Source organism: Platalea leucorodia (genome assembly GCF_965183815.1).
Source record: "Platalea leucorodia genome assembly, chromosome: 15".
NCBI lineage: Eukaryota > Metazoa > Chordata > Aves > Pelecaniformes > Threskiornithidae > Platalea > Platalea leucorodia.
In genome coordinates, this window is record NC_138837.1 from 10,556,862 (window position 1) to 10,580,713 (window position 23,852).

At 42.3% G+C, this 23,852-nt stretch overlaps 1 protein-coding gene across 1 annotated transcript in view; it reads right to left on the minus strand.

Moving 5' to 3' along the window:
- The window catches only part of CACNA1B (calcium voltage-gated channel subunit alpha1 B), a gene marked incomplete at both ends in the record, with an annotated part of 300,136 nt that overhangs the window by 79,819 nt on the left and 196,465 nt on the right, over positions 1–23,852 (minus strand). The window contains 2 exons of the mRNA XM_082327143.1: positions 16,674–16,780; positions 21,960–22,027. Coding sequence (XP_082183269.1) covers positions 16,674–16,780; positions 21,960–22,027 — 175 coding nt within the window. The remainder of the gene's footprint in view (positions 1–16,673; positions 16,781–21,959; positions 22,028–23,852) is intronic.

The following is a 23,852-nucleotide window of genomic DNA, read 5'->3' on the forward strand; positions in this document are numbered from 1 at the left end:
CCATGAAAAGACCCCAGGGACTGGGAGAGTCACACATAGGTGCAGATGTGATGAGAGCACCTTTATCCCCTGGAGAGACCCGCTCTTTTCTGTCTCTATCACCTATTATGATAAGGATACCTCCACTGGCATTGCCTTAATGCTTTGATTTTTCAGCACAGTGCTTGGTTTCTGACCACCGCACACAAATGGGTCACCTACCTAGCCAATGCAGGGAGGGAAGGCTTTTTTTCTCTCCTCCTAAAGACTGCAAGTCAAGTTCTGCTTTTGTGTAAAATCAAAGTAAACCCACTGGCTTCCAGGGTGGAGTTCTGGATTTAGCCTGGTGGAGGATCAGCACCCAATTTCTTCCTTAATGAAACATCTTCTAACAAAGAGAGTAAAACCATTTTCCTTCCACCAGCCTGCTCAGATGTCTCCATTTGCCACACATTAGTCTGACCTCTGCAGCTGGAGGGGCTGCGTGGGGCTCACCAGCCTCCAGCACTTAATGCACAGCCCACAAGGGCAACAGACGCATTTTCCTTACGTACTTTCTGGGCTCCCCTGACAATAGAAGAAAGCAGCTTTTGCGTGTGTATGTGCTGATTCGGACGGGCAGGGTCTGTCACCATGCGCAGACCCTGGGGGAGGCAGCGTTCAGGCGGGCTCATGTAGCACAGTGGGAGCTGTCAGAAAGGCTTTGCATCTCTGAGCTCTGCTGGGGGGTCGGTTCTTTACAGAGAGTGCTGCTGCCCGGTTCTGTTAAAGAGGCAAAAACGTACTTAAACGCTCACTGCAGATGGGATGAGGGCACCCAGGCAGATGCAAAGGAATCTGATTTAATCCAGAAATCAGAGTGAGCGGAGCTAATCACCAAAACTAAAAATCTACATCCCCCGTTCCCAAAAGGTACATTCTGGACTAATTTTCCAGCAGCTGAGTGCTCTATTTACACCACAGCAGAAGAACGGGTAACAAAAATCACAGTTCTAAATGTAAATGATACCAGAAGGTACTGGGGACATAGCTTGGAGCCCCACTCACCAACAATCCCACATCAAAGGGAGAGCAGGCTCCTCATTAGGGGAGAGCACCCCGAAGCTGTCCTAGTGACCCCTGGCACAAGGATGAACAGCCTGCTCATAGCAGGCAATACCTTGCCATTTCTTTTTGGTTCAACATTACAAAAGATTGAAATGCTATCACTCATCAGCAGATTTACTTGGTTTTAGAGGGAATTAATGAGTAACGTGTAAAGCCTCTGACTGCCCAGACCTGCTGCCCCGTACAAGGATTTCCCATGAGAAGCCACGTGCTCTGTGTTTGCAGCTCTCCACAGGCAGCAGAGACGGGCACAGAGAGATGGAGCTGCCTGGGACGGGCGTCCCGGGATGTCCTGCACATCCTCTGGGATGGACAGGGTGCTTTGCTCTGCAGTGCCCCAGATCTAGCTCTGCTAAACCAAACTGGGCGACAAACATGAACCTCCTCTTTAGCACACAGGTTCAGGGAAACAAGACAGCTCAGGGATGTGTATGTGCATGTCTGAGCTCCCTGAGTGCCGCCTTGGTGCAGGCCACCAGACACGTTTGTTCTTAGGGGACATTTCTCACTTCATAATGAAAGTCCTCGGGGTGGGGACCAGCTTCTGTTTTGTGCTTTGAACAGCCAGAATGAGCTGTCAACACTGAAGTGATAACCAGTAATAATGAGTTAGAGTTGGGAAACTGCCCTTACGCTGACTGAAACCTTCAATTTATCTACAAACCAAGAGCACAGAGAAGAGCACAACCGCCTACTCCCCATGCACCATCCTATGCTCCATTTCCATGGGACAGGCACCGTGCAGGGATGAGATGCAAAGCCCCAGCCTCCCTGCAGAGACTCTCCAAAGTAAAACACACAATAAATCATCAGGCAACTTTCATAGACACAGCCTCTCCATCAGTGCCTGCGCTGAGCCCATCAAAGCCAAGATATAAAGAAAAGCTCCTAAATCAGGCTGGATGTGGTGGGGAGGAAGGTTGAGGATGAAGAGCTGCTACTCGTCACACAGTGCAGGGAGACACTCAGAACCTGCTAGCTCTGACACAAGAGGTACCACTTCAGCAGGGTTCTTTTAGTTGCATTTCAGTTTTACACCAAGAACATAAATCAGCCTTCAAATTATCTCTGAAGTGCTAAAGCTTCCACTGTACTTCACTCATGGCTAACTGAAAGGTGCTGCCAGGTACATACACCACTGGGAACCTGGAGAAACCCAGTAATGTACGTATTAACTAAGCCTATTTTGCTAAAATTCTGTCTTTAAAACAGACACTGGCATTACAGACTCGAATTTCTCAGCATCTAGAAATGAGGTGCATCCTTAACATCGACACAAGTAGCGGAGGTGATTGCCAAAACACTACAACACACAGTCACCCACGGGCTTTGGTTACTAACAAGTCAAAGAGCAGGAGGTTCAGAAGTAACGACTGCATCCTTTCTTCTTTCTACATGAGAAGACACACCACAAAAAAAAGAAAATAAAATCAGAAAATATATGAAGCACAATAAAAACACAACCAGGAAAATGTGAAACCTGCCTGCAAGCTCATTATCGTATTCAAACCAGTCAAGAACATCAGGAGCGAGTGACAGTGCACATAACAGTCTGCTGTAGGAAATGGAAGTAAAGCAACCGAGCAGGTCGGTCCCTCTGGGGACAGTGTTTAGGGTTTTCAGAGCCAAAGCGGCAGCAACTGGAGGGGATGTGTCGTCTGCTTGTCCAATTAAATTTATCTGACTCTCGCTTTCTACAAGTTCCCACAGCAACTGAACATGGACATATGCGACAGCTTCTCCTCTCCTGTTGCTCTGCTGTACTTCTTCACAGAGGAGAGCTTTTGAACTTATTTAAGGCACAACAGGAATGTCACCTTAAAACAAAACACAGTTTCATTACAACTGCCTGCCTATGAGGATACGGTGCCTATGCACACAACACAAAGAATTGCAGAAGAGATGGAAAAACATAGACAGGGCAAAATCATTTCCTCTGCTTCCTCCAAGGTTCAGTCCAGTTAATTATTGAGGGCTGCATGAATTGGGGCAGACACAAACCATCTACAGTACGAGCATGATATGCCACAGCATAGCATGACTTGTCCAAACTGATAAAAAATGAGCCTTTGTGATAACAAATATTTTTTCCACAAGAGAAAACTGTTTATGAAGCCAACTCCTTATCTGAAATCCTGTTCACTGTTCCCTTCTTAAAATCCTTCTGAATCCATTAAGAAAATTGCAATAATCACTTCTGATTTACAGACATAGCACAAAGATTAATGTTAATCCTCTTTCTTTACAATTACTTCCCATCCCTATTTTCTGTCTACAGAATATTTCAAACTCTTTGAAGGGTACTGGCAATATACTCAGTTTTCAGGTTCTCTAGGCTTGAAATGTTGCAGTAGACATTACTGCTAATACACTTCTCTGAGTAGCTCCACTGGTTCTGCTTGGATTAAGAAGCCAGCAGTCAAAAAACTCCTGCCTGTGGCTAGAAAGAAAACCATAGAATTCATGTAGAATCAAATAAAATTCATATTAATGAATCAGTGACTAATATTGGTATAAATAAAAAATGCAACCAGTCACTGTGTAGATTGTTCAAGAAAGGAAAGTATATTTTTAGTTGTATTCTAATCTTAGGGTATGCCTTAATCATTAAAGATTTTGTTATCATAACCTTTTAAAACACTGCTTCAGTTAATGGCACTTTGCTTCCCAGAACTACTGGTTTAATCAGCTACATAAATGCAATCCTTAAAATTTTGCTTTAGTAAATAATGAATGAAAGCTGACTACGAACATAATAATTTGATGTTAAAAATACCTACACATAAGATTGTGGGTATGAAATAATATGTTCTGATTACAGAAAAAAAGGGAATTTCTTGTTAAAATACAGTTTCAACAAAAAATGCAATGTAAAAAACCTTTCCACTAAAATCATATTTTCTGTTGATAAACTTGGAGAAGCTCTCTCCACGGTTCAATTTTCCACTTGGAAAATACAATGAAGCATTTTAGTTTGGGGTAGGCATGCACAAAGCAAAATGTTTTATCTCTGTTTGGTTTGATAAAACAATTTTCTTTCATATGAACTCACCACTAGTGTTTAAATTTGCTTTGCCAGTGACCCCGGGAGTTGCCGCTTGGGTGCTTTAGCACCTTTTCGTCTTTATGAACTACATCTTCTGCCTGAGCTCTCTCGGGAGACGCACCGTGCTCTCCCACAGAGCTGGTGCAACGGTGTGCATCACAGAAATGCCATTTCCAAGGACTGTTGCAGGAAACGCTGCCCAGTCTCTTCCAATATTATTCTTGAATTTGATCTTGGTTTTATATATTAGTATTTTTGATATTTCAGTTTCTCAGAAAGAAAACATATTATTTCTCCTAACTAGAAACTCTAAATTTTTAACATGGTCTAAGCCTAATATAACAGTGGCCGTATATCACATCCTTATGTTCGGAAACTTGCTACTGAAATTTGAAATGCCTTTCAAACTATCATAGATGCCACCTTCTTAGATCAAGAAAGTTCACTAAATGCCACATTTTGCATTTAGTGCATATGATCATCCTCAGATTGAATTTCCACTCCCTTTACCTGCTCTTTTAGAGAATTCAGAGAACTGCAGATACAGGACATGCTGACCACAGCTAATTGGTCTCAGCAGGAGGAAGAAGCTGAGATGCCAGAGGGGGACAGAGCTGAGGACCACTGCAGGTCTTTTGGGAGCCGCTGAGCGCATAGGCATGCACGGCTTGGCAGCTGCAAGCCCTTTGGCTGGCACCTTTGGCCAACGTAGAGCCAGAAAGTTTCCGAGGTGTCTAGCAAAACAAAAGTCAGGAAAGCTCTAGCGTTTAGTTACCACTCCCATGAGGTGTCCGTGGCTACTTAAGAGCAGTAGAAGTCATTATATGCTGCTGCTTAGAGCTTGAAGACAGCTGCGTCGCGTGTTTTTGTACAGCTGTGAAGTAATGCAATGTTCCTCCAAGCCAAAGCTTCCTGGTGTTAATGTAGCAAAAGTTTTACTGCTTTCAGCTTGAATTTTTTCACAAGAACAGAATGATTTCTCTCAACCGTAACTCACCATCCTGCATGCTGCTCCCTATTGCTCTAATAAGAAGAATTTTCTAATTGTTTTCGGTAAAAGTACATCACATACTAATCCCAGAAGTATAAATATGAGGCTTAGCTTTATGCACATTCTGATCTTAAGAAAATGCCAGAAAATATTTATTCTGCCTCAAGTTATATTGCTATCATTAGTCACAAGATCCCTTTTCAAACCTCAAGTTTTGTTTGGTATGTCAGTTATGAATTGTGATTAAGTAATTGCATCCTCAGTAAGAAATAACAGGGTGAGAAAGCTAAAAGGAAAACATAAAAAAAGAAAGTTAAAAGCCACATCGCTATGGCCTGGTTTAACAAAAAACACACTGAGGTTAAATATGTGGAACCATTAAGTTCTCCTAAAATCCAGTCAAATTACTTTTACTTTAAATTATTTTTTTTCTCTGAAGTGCTCATGCCACACTCGCCAGAAGACATTCTGGCAACTACACTGCAATGGCCCGGACCAGACTCTTTTATGGCCAAAGTCCCACTGTGAGCTCCAGGCTTTTGATAAATACCAAGACAAAACACATCAGGGAATGAAGTCACAGCCCCCTTTTTTGCACTGTGAGGATGGAAATAAAGCAGATGACCCAGACAGTGAATATACAAAAGCAAGCGATAGAGATCAAGAACAATTTGGGTTCTTGGATGGCAAATGACAAATTCATCCTGGTAGAAGATATCTAAGCTTTTTCATTTCCCTCTGTACGCTATCAGCTTGTCTACAGCTGGATGGACGCAGCAGAGACATGCTGTGATGGCTGGGGTGGGAAAGAGCTGCTCAATGAAAACCAGGTTTTGTTCTGGGGAGAAAAAAAACCAAACCAGTAAAAATATCTGTGGCAGGTGCAGGTGTTCAGCACTTCTGGAAAAAAAAAAATCCCCAGCTTGTGAAACACTGGCCTTTGCTTTATTTACCGTTCTAGAAAATGCCTTAAGAACATGTCATTTTTCATGTCCAAGCAATGATTGACACCTCTGGATCCTATTAGAAATGAACAATAAACAACAGCAATACAAATAAAACCTCAGGTTACCAAATGCATCGTTTTGGATTTCATCAACCATTGCAATATAAGAAGGATTCATATGAAACTTCAACATCCCATAACTCTTAAATACATACTATTGGAAAAATACAACATAATTATTCACTTAGCTGTGTATCATCACCTATGTACCTATAAATTAATTGCCAATTTCAGTATGTATTTTAGATAAATGCTGATATACTTAAAGAAATAGAACATATCTCTATTTAATTACCTCTCTTTAGTGAATTAAAAATGGATATCATACTGCTCGCATTACTTGTATCATAAATTTGTTATAGCATGAAAGCCTGGAATTAGCACAAGAAAATGACTCACCTTGGGGTTTTTTAATTATTTTTAAATTTATTTTTAAATTTATTTTTAAGAAACTAGCTCCAGTATTTTGTCCTTAGTTTCTTACCAATTTAGAATTTTTTTTAGAAAAAATAATCAAAGAAAGAATATGGGGAAAAAAACAACCCTCTGTATCTCAAAAGATTTTTGAATAAGTTTTGTTCTTTCAGAACAGATGACCATGGTTTTGCAGATCCTGGTTCTTACTGATATTAAAGGCACACGATATTTTACGCTGTTTGAACAATCTAAGGGAGAAAAAGGAACAGGGATTTTTTGCACCTTTTAAAAGCTCTTTTAGATTAGTAGATTACTGTTCGACTTTCATCTGTGCACAAAAACTAGACCACTTATCTTTCAGTATAATTACAGCAATAATACTCTCAGTGGGTAGAAACAGAGCGATATAAAGGCATCCTGAACCTATACTAATATTCGTCCAGGGAATGGGAGTCCACAGCACCTGCATGCCCCTAAGAGCAGTTGTTCCAGTTTATCTACTTGAATTTAAAATAAAAACCACATTTCTAATGATGACATTTATACCGAGTAAATGAGACCTTCAGATGTCTTTACACTTCAAGGGGGTTTTACTGATGCTCTCTGATGGCTGCTACTTTTATATATTGCACACGGTTATGAGGTCTAGTCATTTATTTAGTCAAAACAAGGGATTTTGCTGGGGAAGTGCTCTTTAGATACCCACAGAGGATAAAATGCACACTCAGCTCATCTGTCAAAAATGGTCCTTGTTTGCATAGGAAATTACAAATTATTGCCCAGACAGTGCATAGAAATGTTAAAGAGGATGAGAATCCTCAGTTACAGCTTTTTGCAGTAAAAATTTATTCTGTTCAGAGAACAGATGTGAGTCATATCAGCAACAGAAGCCTCTATTATATCCTCTCTATTGCTGGTGCGGAGTTAGCAACAGACCTCAATGGCAAACGCCTCCAAATGTGGGCAAATCCTCCTTCCAAAGGAGTTTTAGTACTTGCAATTTGATTTCATCTTTCTAAAAGGCAGCTCTGTCTCTGGAAGTTTGGAAAAGGGGCCAAATTCTTCTTTCTTTCAGGCTTTATACCTAATTGTGCAAACATTGCCTTGGACTGGTTTGGTGCACCTTCTACTGGAGTGAATTCAAATGTTGGGGGGAAGGCAACTCAGCAGCACCTCTCCTCCATCACCACCTTTAACCATCCCTCCCTCCTGCCATGGATAAGGCAGGGTGAGAGGGACTCAAAGGGCGGCAGATTTCTCTCCACACCTTTCTGCCTGTCGAGACTCCTGGCAGCCAGGAAATCCATTGGAAGAAATGAGCCAAAAGCTGCCTCGGTCTAATCTGCTTCCCTAATTTTCACTGTCCCAACCCCATCAGATCTCAGACCTTAGCACAGACACGTCACACCTACTTTTTCTAGTCACAAAAGTTCAGTCTTGGTCACAGAAGCTAAACTCACACATCATATGAACATATTTTTAATACAAACATGTCTAAGATCCACTAGTGGACAAGGACCCCCAAAACACCCAGGGAAAAAGGAAGATATCAGGAAGCTGGTGGAAAATCTCCTTTGCTTCACCGTGCCTTTGGTACCTGCTATGGTACACATAAGGACAAACCCATGCATGTTTGAATTGCACTTACTTGTCTCTCCAAAAGCATTAAAGAAGAAAGATAACGTCAAATGGTAAGAGTATAACCCAAAGCAAAGACACTAAGATGGGTTGATGAGAAGCTGATGACGAGTTTTGTTGTATTAGTCGGGAGGGAACAATGGCGTTTTCTACAAACCTGCATCGGTGTCAAAGTGCACCCGTGATTCACAGCAAAGCCAGCAAGATTTGTTTGTTAGGAAGTGCGTGGAGTGAATGGAAGGTCTACCACTGTGTTTGCTCAACCACGGGTACATAGGAGCTTGCTGAGTGCCTCATTTTTACAATATCTGTAGCTTTAGAGCTCCAGCTCAAGAAGGTTAGAGAGCACAGGCATAACCAGTGCTCTCATGAGTATAAGTTTCCCAAGGATGTTTATGAAGAGTTTTCCAATTTGGTCTCACTTGGGCCCCAGTTCCAGAAGTTTCTTTTAAACTCCTCCTCCAGCTTTCATTTAAAGAATGCACTCATGGCGGGCCCCCGTTCTCCTATTGAACCATAAATGCAAACACTGGTGGAACATCAAAGCCATCAGCCCAGCACATAACACACACAGAGAACAAAAATACAAGTGAGAACAAGACGAACCATCAAATGAGGGCAGAGAAGAGGGAAAACAGTTAAGGAAGGAACAAAAGAAAATAATTAAGGAGATGGGAGAAAAACAAAGGGGGGGGGGGGGAGAGATCACAGTCAATGTGTGAAACACTACAGAGTTGCTCACGATCAAATCACAAGCATTATATGGCAATGTTGCACACCTTCCAGTCCTTCCACCGTATGTTGGTCTGGAGGCTTTCCACAATGATGGGAATGATTTTTGGAAAAAACAAGGGGGGAGTGAAGGCATCAGGAGAAGGGGAAAGAGGGAGGTTTATAAATATAGAGGTATATATCATAAATCCATTTACTGAATATCGTAACAGAGAGCAACTCACGGTGAATTTACGCTGGAGACTGACGAGCTGCGAGATACAGTACCTCGAGTTTGCTTTACAAAACTGCACATGCAAAAACAAAACAAACAAAGAAAACAAAAAGTGAGAAAAGAAAAAAAAAAAGAAGAGAAGAGAAACCATAAAAGACATTGGGAGGAGACTCATACAGGCTGTGTCCTATCGAATGCAGACTGCAGCGTGCATCTTGGTAGGAGACCAGGCAAGCTTCAGAAAGTGTGGAAGCCACAGACACACCACCTTCTAGTTAACAGGGAAACAACCAAAGAATCAAAAACGGAACCAAAAGGGAAAAAAATTAAAAGGTGAACCAGAAGCCACATGATGATAGTAGGACTTTATGCCTCCATATGCTATACTCACACAGTGAAAGTCCTCCGCAGAAGTCATCTTTAGGACCTCAGGGTAGAGGTCTTTGTAGAAACAGGTGGTGATTGCTTTTACAGCTGTGCTGCAAATAATTATTTCCAAGTGGGAGCAGGATGCTAATTCCCACTCTGGCCCTGTGACTCGAGGAAGAAGCCTTAGCACAGAGAAGAGCACAGGCTGGAGGGAGGACACTGGGCCACATCCAGAGAATCAAAATCCACCTGAGACCCAGCAGCTGCTGCCAGGCTGCTTCTGCTCATTCCCTGCCTTGGATTTGCTCTTCAGAAGCACCTACCTCTCTCCTCTGACAGGCACAGGGATGTGCCTGAGCTCAGACCATCCGAATACGGCTCACCGTGTCTAAAAACCATAGGCCTGCTGCAGCTTAGGCAGGGGATTACACATTATCGAAAGGACCTTGTTTCAGTTCACAAGTAATTTTGTAGATTCTCCTCCATCCAGTGTTTGTATAAACACCATTATACGTGGGGGGTTCTAAATACGGAAATTGCTGAATTACACAGAAAAAGAGTTTATTCTTCCGTTGGCAGGGAATCTACAGAAAAACAGGATTCTAAATATCTTTCTAGATCTTGGCTTGAGGCGCTAATTTTTTCATAGTTATAAACAATAATTTTTATAAATCTACATCGTCCGAAGAACCCTCCCCAAGACTGAAATTAAAATCCCTTCACCTCCTGAATTTGCCTTTTCAGTTGCAACATTTTTTCTCCTGCTTCCATGAGAGTTTTAATCTGTTAACAATCAATGCTAGCAAGCCAAAATGTCCAGTTAAAATCTAATGTTCTTTGGATATCACACAAATAGAGTTTTATAAATACATTTACTTAAAATTAATGGATTATTCTGAACAGAAATGTTGGCCCAGGTAAAATATATAACACAACAATCCAGAGGTCAAGCAACCTGGAACAAATATAAGAGAAATTATGAAAGGCATCATAAAAGTTTTGCTTGGAGCAAATAATCTGCTGAACAGTCAGGTAAAGTATTTCTACATTTGTACCGTGCCTAATGAAATGGGAGCAGGAGTCAAAGTGGGGTTGGCGTGCCCTGCTTGTTTGCCAGGAAAATTATTGTTTCCAGGTTTCTCAAGCTGGGGATCCCTTCACTCGTTGGCTGCATGCTGAACCCCCAGGATGTCAACTAAAACTTGCAGAGAACAAGCCCTTGCCTGCACAAATGCTTCAAGCATAGGTAAGAAATTTCTTGGGCAAAGCAAGTAGAAAACTCACGATGGAGGAGAATGTACTGGGCTGCCCTAATTTATCTGAGAGTCAGCACCAGCATTGTGCAATACCTGTGGAAATTTTGCTTTTAATTGCTGAAAGCAGATCTCAACAACCCTCAGCAGGAGGCTTGAATGAACCTTTGCGTTTATCCCTGCCTTGCTTGGTGCAGTGCAGGACAGAGGCCATGCTCTGATCCTGGCAAGTATCCTTGTAACCTGGCCAGCCAACATTATGCAAGTCCTGCAGCACTCCAGGTTCACTCTTCTGCTCCCACTGCCGGAGTCTGCTTTTTTGAAACCAGAAATTTGACTAAATCTGCGCTGGAACTACAGGGTGTAAAGCCACGAAGCAAAGACAGCCTCCTTTTCCAAATCAAAATGACAGAAGTACTTGAGCTTTACTCGCTGCTACTTACCATCCATGAGGGACAGAGTACAAGAGAGTGTCTTTAGGTGCAGCTGAGTCACCGTTACACCAACAGCAAGGGCAAAAAGGTAAGCTAACGGGAGGAATCACAGTACCTCACACATCAACACACTTCAGGGGAAAAAAGAAAGGGAAGAAATCACAAGCCAGCAAGAGAAAAAGAACACCTCTTCTAGTCTACACATCACCCAACACGGGACATTTCATGGGCTGGGTGTTCAGGTACACTTCTTGCTGGGTCCTGTTGGGTACCGACAGCCCAACAGGGATTTGGAAACAGACCACAGTATTCCCAAGACAAAAGGAAAATATGGAGCCTCTGAGATGGAAAATGTCCTGGAGAAACAGAGCAACTCCCCCCTTCATCCCCAGACCTGTACAAAAGGGACAGACACCTCTGAGAAGTCACTGTGAAATGATGTGCCACCTGTATTTGCTCTTGGCACTTTTTTAATGAGTAGTCAGTTCATGTTAACAGGCAGTATCCACCTGTGGGCACGCAATTAAAATGTCAACTGCTTTGAACAACCACGTGAGGGACCAGCAGAAACCAGTCAGGGCCTGGAGAGAGGAAGAGGTCTTTAGAGGTTAGAACGTTGTCCTGGGAAAGCTCGTGTAACTTTGAAAAACGATAGTGGGCAATTCTATAGGCTGTGTTTAGGTCTGGTGCCCACATTGCATGAACTGTCTCTGCCACTTTCTACAAAGTTTCATTCACAACATCTAGGAAGTTCTCCTCCTATCCAGAACTCATACCCTATACCTATGTTTAAATAATTTCCTTGGGTTTGGCTACAGCTGTAACCCGTTACCACATGGAATCAAAAAAAAAAAAATAACAAAATGCAAAAAGTTTCACTCAACATGACTTCAGCATAACTACTTAGCAAGTTCCTACAAATTTAGCATTTGCTTGCTGTTGTGATTGCTATTTTAAGACTTTTCCCAAGAAAAGATGAAGAGAGGCCATTGGAAAATACATGGGCTCTGGGTGCCGGGTGAGCCACAGCTTATGTCGTCTCCAGCTGGTCTGCTGGCCTGAGCTGGGCTGGGTGTGCTTATCACAGCCCCTTTTGTACATGTCATTGGTGCATCTCTGGCTGGAATAGAAAAGGCGGAGGAGGAACCCAAATACAGGGAGTTCAGGCTTCGAGTTAGGCAAATACAGTAAATAAAACTATGTTTGCACTGGGGTCTTCGTGTCACCCACGGGAACGAGCTTGACAGCTCTCCCTTCCACTGGTGCCTTTACAGTGGGATGACAAAGTGCTTTGCACATCCATCATCTGAGTAATATTCCCCTTTTCCCCCCTCCTCCGTTCTTGCCGCCAAGTAAGCTGCACCAATGGTTTGCTCTAAAGACTCATCAGTCTGTACAGTCGCTCAGTTCAAGAGGCTGAGTGGTTTAAATGTTGTACGAAACAGAGGGCAATGCTGGGCAAACTGAACAAACCTAGAAACTCACCTCCAGAAACAACAAAGCAAGGAAAATGCTAAACAGAAAACAAAAAAAAAAAAATTGACAAAAATAAGAAAGAAACAATGGACTCAAATTAAAATGCAATAAGACATGTTAAACAGATATTCTGTTCTAAACCAAACATTGCAACAATGACAAAAACAACATACCATCCTAGCTTTTAATCCTGAAAAACCACAAAACAAAAAGGCCCATTCAGGATAGAGTTCACCAGGTGAAAAAACAAACTGTGGTTGGACAAATCTGTTCACGTTAGTCCCTTTGGTGGAGCAGAAGACAAACCATAGAAATCCTGTTTGATCAATGAAGCAGGAGCTACAAACCGAATGCAGGTTGAATATTGTAATAAAGCACTTTGAGTCCGTTGCAAGACAGATGATATCTCGACACCACTGTAATAATGAGCATATTATTAAAACACATCCCCATGACACCATAGTGCTTTACCATCTATCAACCACAAAACAACGTGTGGCTCACGCAGCAGCCTATTGCACCTGTAAAGGTGAAGGTACCTCTTCACACCCTCCAAGCAGGCTGACATGCTAAATAAGCAACCAGTTTCTTATGCCTAGGAAATGACATTTTACAGCTGATGCAATAAATTGAACAGTTCCTGGAGCTCAGTTACGAAGAGAGGCTTGAATGGCAGAGGAGAGCAGAATAACCAGCGCAGATAAACTGTAGGCACAGGAGCATACAAACCATGAGTGCGCACTGTATTCACACAGGAGAAATGCCGGAGGTGGAGGAGCAGATACAACACTACGGAGTATATAATGGCCTGGAAGGAGGCTTAGGGGAAGATACGTGCTCTCAGTCCTTGATGTAGGACTGACAAGGGAAAGAAGCAAAACAGCAAACAAAGCATCTTCCAGTGAAACAGCAGAACAACCGAAATGACTTTCACCAGACTCAGCCCTAGGATGGCTTCATCACCTCCGTGGGAGGTGGATAAGCAGGCTGGGAACATGATCATCATGACTAAGGAAATGCAAGTCATGGTGCCCTCTGCTAACACCTTAGAGCCCTGTTTTGATTGATGCAGGTAGAGAAAATGTTATGTTTTCAGAACATCTGTCCATGCTATAGATACCTGTTGTTATAGAAATCCATTTTCATACATTATGAAAATAAAATCAAATTCTAAAACTAAAAAACTATTCCTTAGGAGAAAATAAAAACATAAACTGATAGGGTAGAGCCACCTTTGCAGTAGGCCTTTGGTAGCTCAGTCCCAGTTTTTCCCATCTCCTGCTCACCACCCACTTAGGGGTACCCAAGCTCTACAGGTGTTTGCTTTAATCAATCACAGAATCACAGAATGCTTTGGGATGGAAGGGACCTTTAAAGGCCATCCAGTCCATCCCCCCTGCAACTGGCAGGGACATCTACAACCAGATCAGGTTGCTTAGAACCCCATCCAGCCTGGCCTTGAATGTTTCCAAAGATGGGGCATCTACCACCTCTCTGGGCAACTCATTCCAGTGTTGCAGCACCCTCATTGTAAAAAATTTCTTCCTTATATCTAGTCTGAATCTACCCTCTTTTAGTTTAAAACCATTACCCCTTGTCCTATCATTATTAGCCCTGCTAAAAAGTCTGTCCCCATCTTTCTTATAAGCCCCCTTTAAGTATTGAAAGGCTGCAATAAGGTGTCCCCACAGCCTTCTCTTCTCCAGGCTTTCTACAGTGATATTTCCATATGCCAAAATTCCCATTTCCAAGCATCCCCAGCACTTTTTCTTTCTCAGCGTGTCCAGCTCTGTATTGCCTGAGAGGCTTGATCTGACAGGTCTTGCCATCAACATGGCATCTGCTCTATCTTCAGGACCACTGTGTAGCTTAAGACCATAAGAAATGAAGTAATGGGGTACATCTTGCTGTCAACCATGGGTCCCTATCATCAGCCCTACTGTGTTGGATAGAGATATCTAAGGGATAGGTGCTACAAACCTGAAAGTTGTAGCTGTTAAGCCCCTTTGAAGTTCACTATGGATGTATTTATCTATTAAACAAATTGCTTCGGCATGCATTCATTAAATATCTTTTGGATCATCAGCCAGCAATCCATCCATACACCTATTTCTCTCTCTCAAATCACCTAACTTCTCCCTTGCCTTCTCCTCTATGTCATTATCCATTCGGTCATCAACCTATTGACCTTAACACATTCTTTTTCCAAGCTAAAGTCCTGCGAGCTTTGTGAGAGGCCTTGTAAGCACCTCGCTGGCACTAAAGCAGAGATAACGAGAATTCACGTGACGGTTGTTAGGTGACGGCTCCCACACAGCGTGCATGATGTTGCCGTGGTTAGTAGATGTGGAAGCGTTCGACTACACTTTCAAATGTTTTCATTTGTAAGCCTAATTATCTGCCTGTACAAATGTGGCAGGTAGGGATCTGGGCAGATAGAATTTGAGGCAAAATAAGCAGAAATCCACAATTTTGTACTCACTTTCAATTGTGGTCACAAAACTGGCCCTGTGATATTGAAAACCAGGTGAAAGCCTGGTGAAAAATCATGGAATAAGATTATTTTAAGCAACCAACAATGTGGTGTGAAATCTTAGCTCCATTAAAGTGTTTTTTTTCCTGATTTCTAAGAAATCTTCACGTGCACTATGCTTTTGATTAAAAAAGAAGAAAATAAGCATAATTATTTTGCATTTTAAAATAGCAGTACCAGGAAATTCATCAAAGAACAAGGGCAAGTGTCCTCATTTGGCTTCTTTTCAAGACTGGACAGGAAATCATTGTAAGAAAAGGACTATATTCAAAACCAACAAACAGACATGGCATAAATAGGAGCTGATTAAGGCAGTAATTGCAAAATAAAATGGTAAGAAGAATAAAATAGTCAAATTAATAATATTCTTTTCCTTCACATATAATGAACTGGCTCCATTTGGCCTATTTTCTTTTATGTAGTGGATTAAACTCCCACTAACAAGTGTCTCAAGAGATTTACACTGAAGGAACAAACAGGGTTCCTGCTGTATTTCAGATACTTTGGAATAAAATTGAACAGGAAATTTCTTTTTCTTTTTCTATGCTTGAGCTTCTCCAGCTTTTGGCGGCCTCCCCTGCAAAAGGGAGCTGGAAAATATCAGCAGCTCTCATTAAAACGCATGACCAAATTTTTTGATGCTGGAAGTCCTGATGCTAAAATTCCAGAAGATGTAAATGAACCTTTAAGAAGAACATACTTTTAAGTAAATTCATTCAAGGTAGGCACGTCTCAAACACAGGCCTATAATCCCATCCAGGCAGAACTCTGCATTGAGCTCAGTAACACCCAGACAAGTATTCCCACTTACATAGCAATTTTTCACTTTGGTTTCGATTGGTGTATATGAAAAAGGGGGCCTCAAGGCAAGGTTTTCTAAGGATTCTGGTATCACAGAGTATGTGTATATGTCCACGTTCATGCAGAAAAGCCTGCATCTGAAAATGCAAATTGATATTTCTAGCTACAAACCAGTGACTGTTCGCACACGTGATTTTATTCAGCCCAGCACTCTTTCAAACAGCAAAGAAAGAGCATTCAAGCGTATTTTTCAGTCTGATATTTAGGAGGATGCCTTTACACTTAAATTCTCAAAGTAGAAATCATTAAAGAATAGTTAATATACTACGTGCACACATACCTCTTGTAATTAAAAATCCAAAGTGAAATGTTAACAGTTCACCTGGTGAAATCTATCCTAGGCCAGCTTAAAAAAATCCTTCTAAAATACAGTTATTTATAGCAAGGCAAAAGATGAGGCATTACAAAGAAAAACAAACTAAAAGAAATACTTAATTAAATTCATGGTTAAGTGATCAGCGCTGAAGTATTCAGTCAACCTAAAGCCCTGGCAGTAACAGAGATGGTATAAAAGGGCTCACAGAGTACTATGGGATGCTGCACTTGAACAGACATATATCAACACTGAAAAAGAGAAACCAAATGATAAAGTTCCCAAATAATAAAATAATGCTTACGCGGCTATGGAAATGTTAGCTGCAGACATGGGGCTGACTTCTGCCACTTCCTTGGCCTTTTGCAGGGCGAGCTTTTGATTGGTGGCTTCCTCCATCTCCTCCTCGTCCTAGTGCAGAAAATCAAGAGAAATCAGAGCATGCACCATGAAATGACAATAACCAGAGCTCCCCAAAGCACGAGTCATATGTGACTGCCACCGCCATACTGCGAGAACAGTGGAAAGTCATTAAAATAAGGCAGAATTTCATAACTTCTTGCAAGGAACCCTGGGTAGGGCCTTGGTGCCAGCAACAGCTGGTCGAGATAAGAAATGCAAGGTTTGGTCAAGTGCTCAGTGCATTTTTACCAAGAACATATCTCCCTTGCAAAGCTTTCTTACCTCTCTTGGGTCTCGTCTTACTACTTAGCATACGGGTAGCAGACTATGGCAGAGCAGGGAGGGACCTGACCACAAGCGTGACATTTCTGGGGCGAAGTGAGTGCCGTTTATCTCAGTCTTGCATGCGTAAAACCACTCTAAAGCCTATGTCCTAGTGAAATGTATGAGACAGGCTCCTAAATCCTTCATGACTTCTGGCCCATGTGACTTTTCTGAAATAGTAAGTTTCGGGATTTGGCTGGTCCTGCTCACACCAGGTTTACCCCAGATATTTCCACTTATTTCAGTTGAATCACTGAGGACTTATAGGGTGAAAACAGAAAGGAGGAGCCATATTAAAGCGTAGTCTGTAGACTCAAGCACAGATCAGAAAGATGGTTATGTTCATGCTTTCTGTATATCCCCAGATCATGTGGATTTTTAACCTCTATTGGCATTGCAAGTTCCCACAGAGTATAACTGTGATTTATCTCCTCCGACCTGGTGTAGTGACAAGAGAAATATTGCTCAAATTCAAACTGTAGGATCTTAAACAATGAGATGAAGACAAAAACAAAGAAACAGCTTGGTTCATCTTCAATGGTCATCTAGGTTAGACTTCCTTTGAACTTTCTAGCCAGTCAAATTAGATAGTAAAATCGTGGCAGGATAAACACAGACCCTCTGATGGCAATGTCAGCATCACACATGTTCAAGGAATAACCACACATCAAGATGAGAGCAGTCACAGGCTCTTCTGTCAAACTTTATGACATGCCACAGGTCTACCTCTGCTCTTCAAAGGTAATGCTGTGAAAGAGTTATGCTTAAAATCATGAAAGCAGACAGTGAGAAAACGAGCTTTGAAAGAGGAATATAGATTTATCCATCCTGAATACTATATGCATAAACAATTCCTTGCTCTGACTTTAGCATTATTTGCTTAAATTGAAATAATTTTGAAACTGTTTTCCTTTTCTCCTTTCAAAGAAAAAAGAAATGATAGGAAAATAATTTAAAAAAAATTGCTACCAGTAAGGTTTCTTGGTTTTTTTTCTTTCCAAATATTAGCAAATCTGTAACAAGTAAATTTCTACTGTAGTGAATGAAGAACCTGAGACAGGCCACAAAAAAAAAGCCCTGCTAAAAAATTATACAAAGTCATTATTTCTCAACTGCAAACTTCCAGCAAATTTATCAATGATTTGGAAGTTTGTTGTAAATCAAGGGTATCTGCAGAACATGAATCTTTTGAGGAATAAGGCCCCCAATAAGAAGGCTTTTAAGGTTTTCCTTTCATTCCACAAGTATCTTCAAGTTGTTTCTCCTCTTGAGGACTCTCTGGCAGTGTTAAATTCACATACATTCAAAGGCTCTTGATTTTTCTTTCTGTGCACCTAAAGCACCAGGTGCAGTTTCTACCGTCTCTTCAAAATTTGTAGCTTCAACTCCATTCTCCCCAGTGCATCAGTAATTTTGCTGGATTCGATATCTCAAAGTAACAGCAGAAAATATCCCTTGTCATTATAAATGCAGCCGTCCCTAACTCGGAACAAGAACACACTTTAGCAGATGATTGCTTAATAATATTTCTGTAGCTCCTTCCACCCAGAGATTGCAGATCACTACAAAAATTAATTAATTTTTTGCCTGATACTTACACTGTGGGGTCTCACTGGGGCACAGGCTCATCTTGTTCTGCTTGAAGCACGCAGGGGTGTGACAGTACATGACTGAAGCCAGCTCTGAGCTGCGACGGCAACATCCATCCAATCCCACTTCCCTCCAACAGCCCAGCTCCGACAGCTCGACTGCCACCATCATTATACAGGGGCAAGCGCAAATAAAGGCCCTGCCTATAAGGACATCTCTCTTTTGTGTTTTCTTTCTGTTTTCTAGAGCTCCAAATCTTCATTTAAACCACACAATTTATGACACATTAAAACCCACCTTCAGTGCTACCCATAATGATGTGCATAGTTAGCACTGACTGTTCTTTATTAAGTTTACCCAATTAGAGCCCTCCCCATTGGGAAGGAGGAAGAGAGGTCTTCACAGCTGTTAGATTCTTGCCTCTTACTTCAGTCCATTATATCTGGGGATTTCTCAACCTTTTTATATATTTTTGTATATGTTCATATAAAATTCACACATCCCCCCTATCCCACCGTGCCTGTGTTTACACTGCTGTCTCAGGGATTGCTGGCAGTGCACAGAGGCTAGAGAACACACTTTGTGCTTTAGGATATTTAGGAAAATAAAGGGTCACTTGTAGCAGCTTTACATGCAAGTTTAATGAGAATGAAGAACAAACTGCTGTGTGTCACTGGAGACATTGTGGGATGGTCAGTGGAGAGAAGATTTAAAAGTAAATTTTGGGGGTAATTTTAGATTCCACTCTGAATAAATGAACAGGAAGAAAACCCTGCCAATATATGGGAAAAAACTAGAAGGTAGGCAGCCACAGAGATTCAGGACAGTTCTGAGAAATCACTAGAAATTAAGTAGGCAGAGTTTAAGTCAGTGGTAAGGGAGAGCCAGCACAGGAAGAGGAGGAGAGAGACCTGGGGAGGGAGAGGCGGAGGCTGGAGAACAGATTCTTTATATATTCAAAGGAAATAAGGTGATTCTTTTTTTTTTTTTTTCCCCTAAAATGAGTCATTCCAAAGTACTGGTGAGTTTTGTAACAGACATCGGATGATCAAGCTTAAGTTAAATATAGTTACCATTCTGATAACTTCTGTTACAGGTCACAAGGCCCAGCTAAGGCTACTGACAAATGTTCAAATACCATGATAAAAGAAGTCCAAATTAGCATCCAGAAGTGGAAATGTTGGTTGAAGTGTTTCAGTTCTGAAGGTTAGCTGGAAAGCTTTCTCGCTTTCCAAAATAGAGGCAGTTGCAAACTGCTTATGGTTTTCCCACATTATATGCAGCACTGATCTCGATTAGTTTTACAGCGTAAATGTCAAGAAAGTCTCCTGAGATCAACTGACTCCCGAGTAACTTAATTATATCCCCGGGCCATTTTTGGTTTTGCATGATCATATTTACTTAGCAATAAATCTCTCATTCTCCAGGTATGCTACATAATTGAATTACTTTTATCTTTTTCCTCTTCTTTTCAAAGCCCTAGTGATTTTTGGGGATCATAAATAAAATTAAAGCAAAAAAAAGAGTTTGTCAAGAAGCTTTATGATTTGGCAATGCTGCTAAATCCATCAATATTTAATTATACTTTATAAACATCAACAAAGTCAGGTTTCTAACCATCCCAGTCAGCTGCTGAAATATTCACAAGAAAGCACTAAAAGGATTAAAGACAGAAGCAGGATAAGCTTCATTATCCAAGAATTGTGCTGGGCCTGATCCTCTTTCTTAGCACATGCAAGGGATGCCCATGAATGTCCTGAACAGGCTGGGAGGATGCATGCCCCTGCGCTGGAGATTTCTGTGGGCTTTCAAAAGAACAGAAACAGCTGAGCTGCTGTAAGGGAAAAACTTCCCAGAAATAAAAAAAACCCACTGAGAGCCATTAAAAACAGCCCTGAGCTGCATTATAAGAGAGGATGAATGCAGAACATGGGCTCAGAGACATAGGAACATTTATTATACACCTGAGAGCCACCAGCCTTCTTGTATGGTCTGCGCTAGATATCAGTTGTCAGGGAACAAGGCTCCCGTCAAAGCTGGAAGCTGAAGCCGGTCACACAGCTCCACGGCAGAAAAGGAGAGCTGGTAAAGAGAAGCTCAGCTGCAACAGAGACATGGATTTCAACTAGGAACGGTTAGCTGCTTTGGTCTTCGGCAGCTGGAGTGGGGTAGGAAACTCCTAGAAATCTCTGTGTCCCTGAACTGTGGAGTTGCATCGTGTATCCATGAACTACTGCACCTTTCTACAACTCCAAAAAGAGAAAATATCCTTTCCCAATGCTGCATAAGCACACGGTTAGTGATCCTCTTACCCTGTAAAGAGTATATCAGCTGAAGCTTGTAAAATACAACTGCTAAGGTGGATACAGCGGTGCTTCTGCCACTAGCAGGTCACTGTGACTTATGGCGATGGCAGCAGCACAGCAATGGGGTGTGAGTGGTTTTATCCACTCAGTGAGAACAAGCTAGAAATGCGCAAAGAAAGTCTAATGCTGCCTCATAAATACAACTGAGTATGCTACAATGAGAAACCAAAAGTATGTAATAATATCAATACAAACTGCAGCACTTGCAATCCTTCCTGCGCAATACTGAGGCTGTAAGTTTTTCTCCATAGGGAATGCTCCAATATAAATCTGCGCATACAGTAAAGTTACATCAGTGTCATTTCCATCTCTTGCCAGGACCTGGCTTTCTGCTTGTACTTGGGCTGGTGCCTCAGATTTCTCCTGCACCTGGTGAGAGGCAGGAATATTATAACATCTTCACTGAGTATTCACAATTGCCTCTGCAAGTTGTTTTCCAGGGAGTTGATTGGAGAATGTTAATTCTTTGATTCATCCGAAAACTCAGCAAGGTATGAAACATTAGTGTGAGACAGCAAAAGCAGCAATACAACACCTGCGTTTTCCCATGCCTAAGCTTCAAGTCAGCCAAAACTTGCTAATTGCTTCGCCTCTGCTGTTGAAAACAGCAAATGCTACGAATGCCTGTGCACCTCCATGCAACAGCGAGATGAGCAATGCCCACTGCCCACTCTGTGATAGAAGGAAACTAAAGAACATGAAATAGTTCACTGAAACAAGCCTGAAATGAAACAAACCTGAACAAGAATAAACCTCCAGGTCCCTCTCTGTAATGCAAACTGGTAAACAGAGATACCACTTTAGCAGGCTCTAGAGGAAATCTCAGGATGTCTGGAAAGGTCAGTAAGCTGTGCTTTAGATCCAGCAGCTGTGGTCTAAGTTGGAAGAAACAGAAGTCTCATACATACCTTGGTCAGCTCTTGGGCATTTGCCAGATTGTCAACAGCAATAGCCAAGAAGACATTCAGGAGCGTATCTTTTGGGGAGCAGCTAAGGAAAAAAATCTTCACACAACAGATACAGTAACTGTTCCCCTTCTGCTGCCACTCCCTTTCCCCACTTACGATCATCGGTATGTTATGGATTGACCCCTTGCACCACTGCTTTGTCTTCATTTCTAACTCACCCACTTCTGCTGGGAGCCAGCTCTGCAGCACAGCAGGTGCTGGACACCCATTTGCCTCTTCCCCAGCACATATCCCTGGTGAGGACGCACGCACGTGCTGAGCGGATTGGCTTTACAGCACTATAGGTGCAACTGGTATGGGACCGCATGGTGGTCCTAGAGACACAACCAACCCCGTTTTTTCATTCCAGAAAATCCACACCTACATTCCGGCACGCACGCACGCACACACGCGCGCGCACACACACACACAGGATTTAATCTTCATTTTTCCCTCTTGTTTAAATGGACAACTGGTAGAGCTCCTGGAAATCAGTCATTTTAAAGCCAACATTTGCATAATATAAACATATAGCTATATAAAGGCATTGGGTACCATGAAAAAGTTAAGCTTAGGTCACTGCTGCATTTTATACTGGTGGGAGGAAACTATCATGACATATCACACTGAAGCCGATATGACAATTAGACTGCCATGGACATCCTCTATCCTGAATGCTGCAGCACCACGCAGAGCACAGCCACAGAAGAGCCTGTTAGCAGGACACTCAGCCCGAGCTAATGAGCTCTGTCGCGAAACGGGCCGTTAGTCCAGGCCAAATTGCATGTAGCCCAGCTAAACAACCACCAGTGCCCACGCTAGCCTGGGTCTCTCTGCAGAGCACTGCGTTATATCACTAAGACATAACATTTCCCTATAATTATCTATTCATATTTTATTTTCATTTTTCCACTTAATGATTTCAGCTATTACTTGTCCCTTCATATATTTTATTGTTGTTATTCCAGCTATGCAACTGCAAAACAACCCCAAAACAATTGTAAATCAGATACCTTTGCATATGAAAGGAGAGCAAGCAAAGCAAAACCAAGTCTAAACTATACTCCAAGAAGAAAATGCAATTTGCTCTTGCACATTACCTGGTGACAGGAAAGTCACTCACTCCATAGCTGTATAAAGCTACGATTGCTCCTCTAAATATGAATGTACATGATAATGAAGTTGATCTCGTGAGTATTTACTCTCTGGAGATTCACAAAGGCTTTAACAGCAAGGCGCTTCTAGCGTGTTTGTATTGTGCTGTCCCCACCAGGGCCAAATATGAGTCTGGGACCAGATGCAGGTCCCCATAAGCTGAGTGAAATGACTGCAGCAGCTTTAGGCAGCTAATTAACCCAACAGCAAACAACTGGATGTGTCCCATTTTGCTCTGTGAGTTGGAAGCAACGCTCAAAGCAGCGAAGGCAGGACTGAGGGACGAGGGCAGCGTGCTGCGGGCAGCCAGGCAATCGCTCCGGCGAGGGCAGGAGAGGCGAGGTGAGCTCCCAGGGTGCTGGCAAACCTGCAATGAAATTTTGGGAAACCTCGGCCTCTGTGCCCCTCTGCTTTCCATTTCTCAGAAGGATGTCTGGAGGAGGCATCTGAGGTTTCTCTATAAACAGAGGAGCCAGGAGTGGTGCAAGGCTGATTCATCAGCTGCAGTCATCTCTGCCAAGCAGGAGCGTGCCCAGAAATCCTCATGCTCCAGCAGGCTCTGGGCAGCACACTGGCTGCGGGCGCTGCCGGCTGGGGAGCCGTCGCCCCATGCTGGCATGGCGTCAGGAGACTTCCAGGGCAGCCAGGGACTAAAGTTGGCCCAAACAACCAGCACAAGACCTCTTTTGCTTTCCCTCT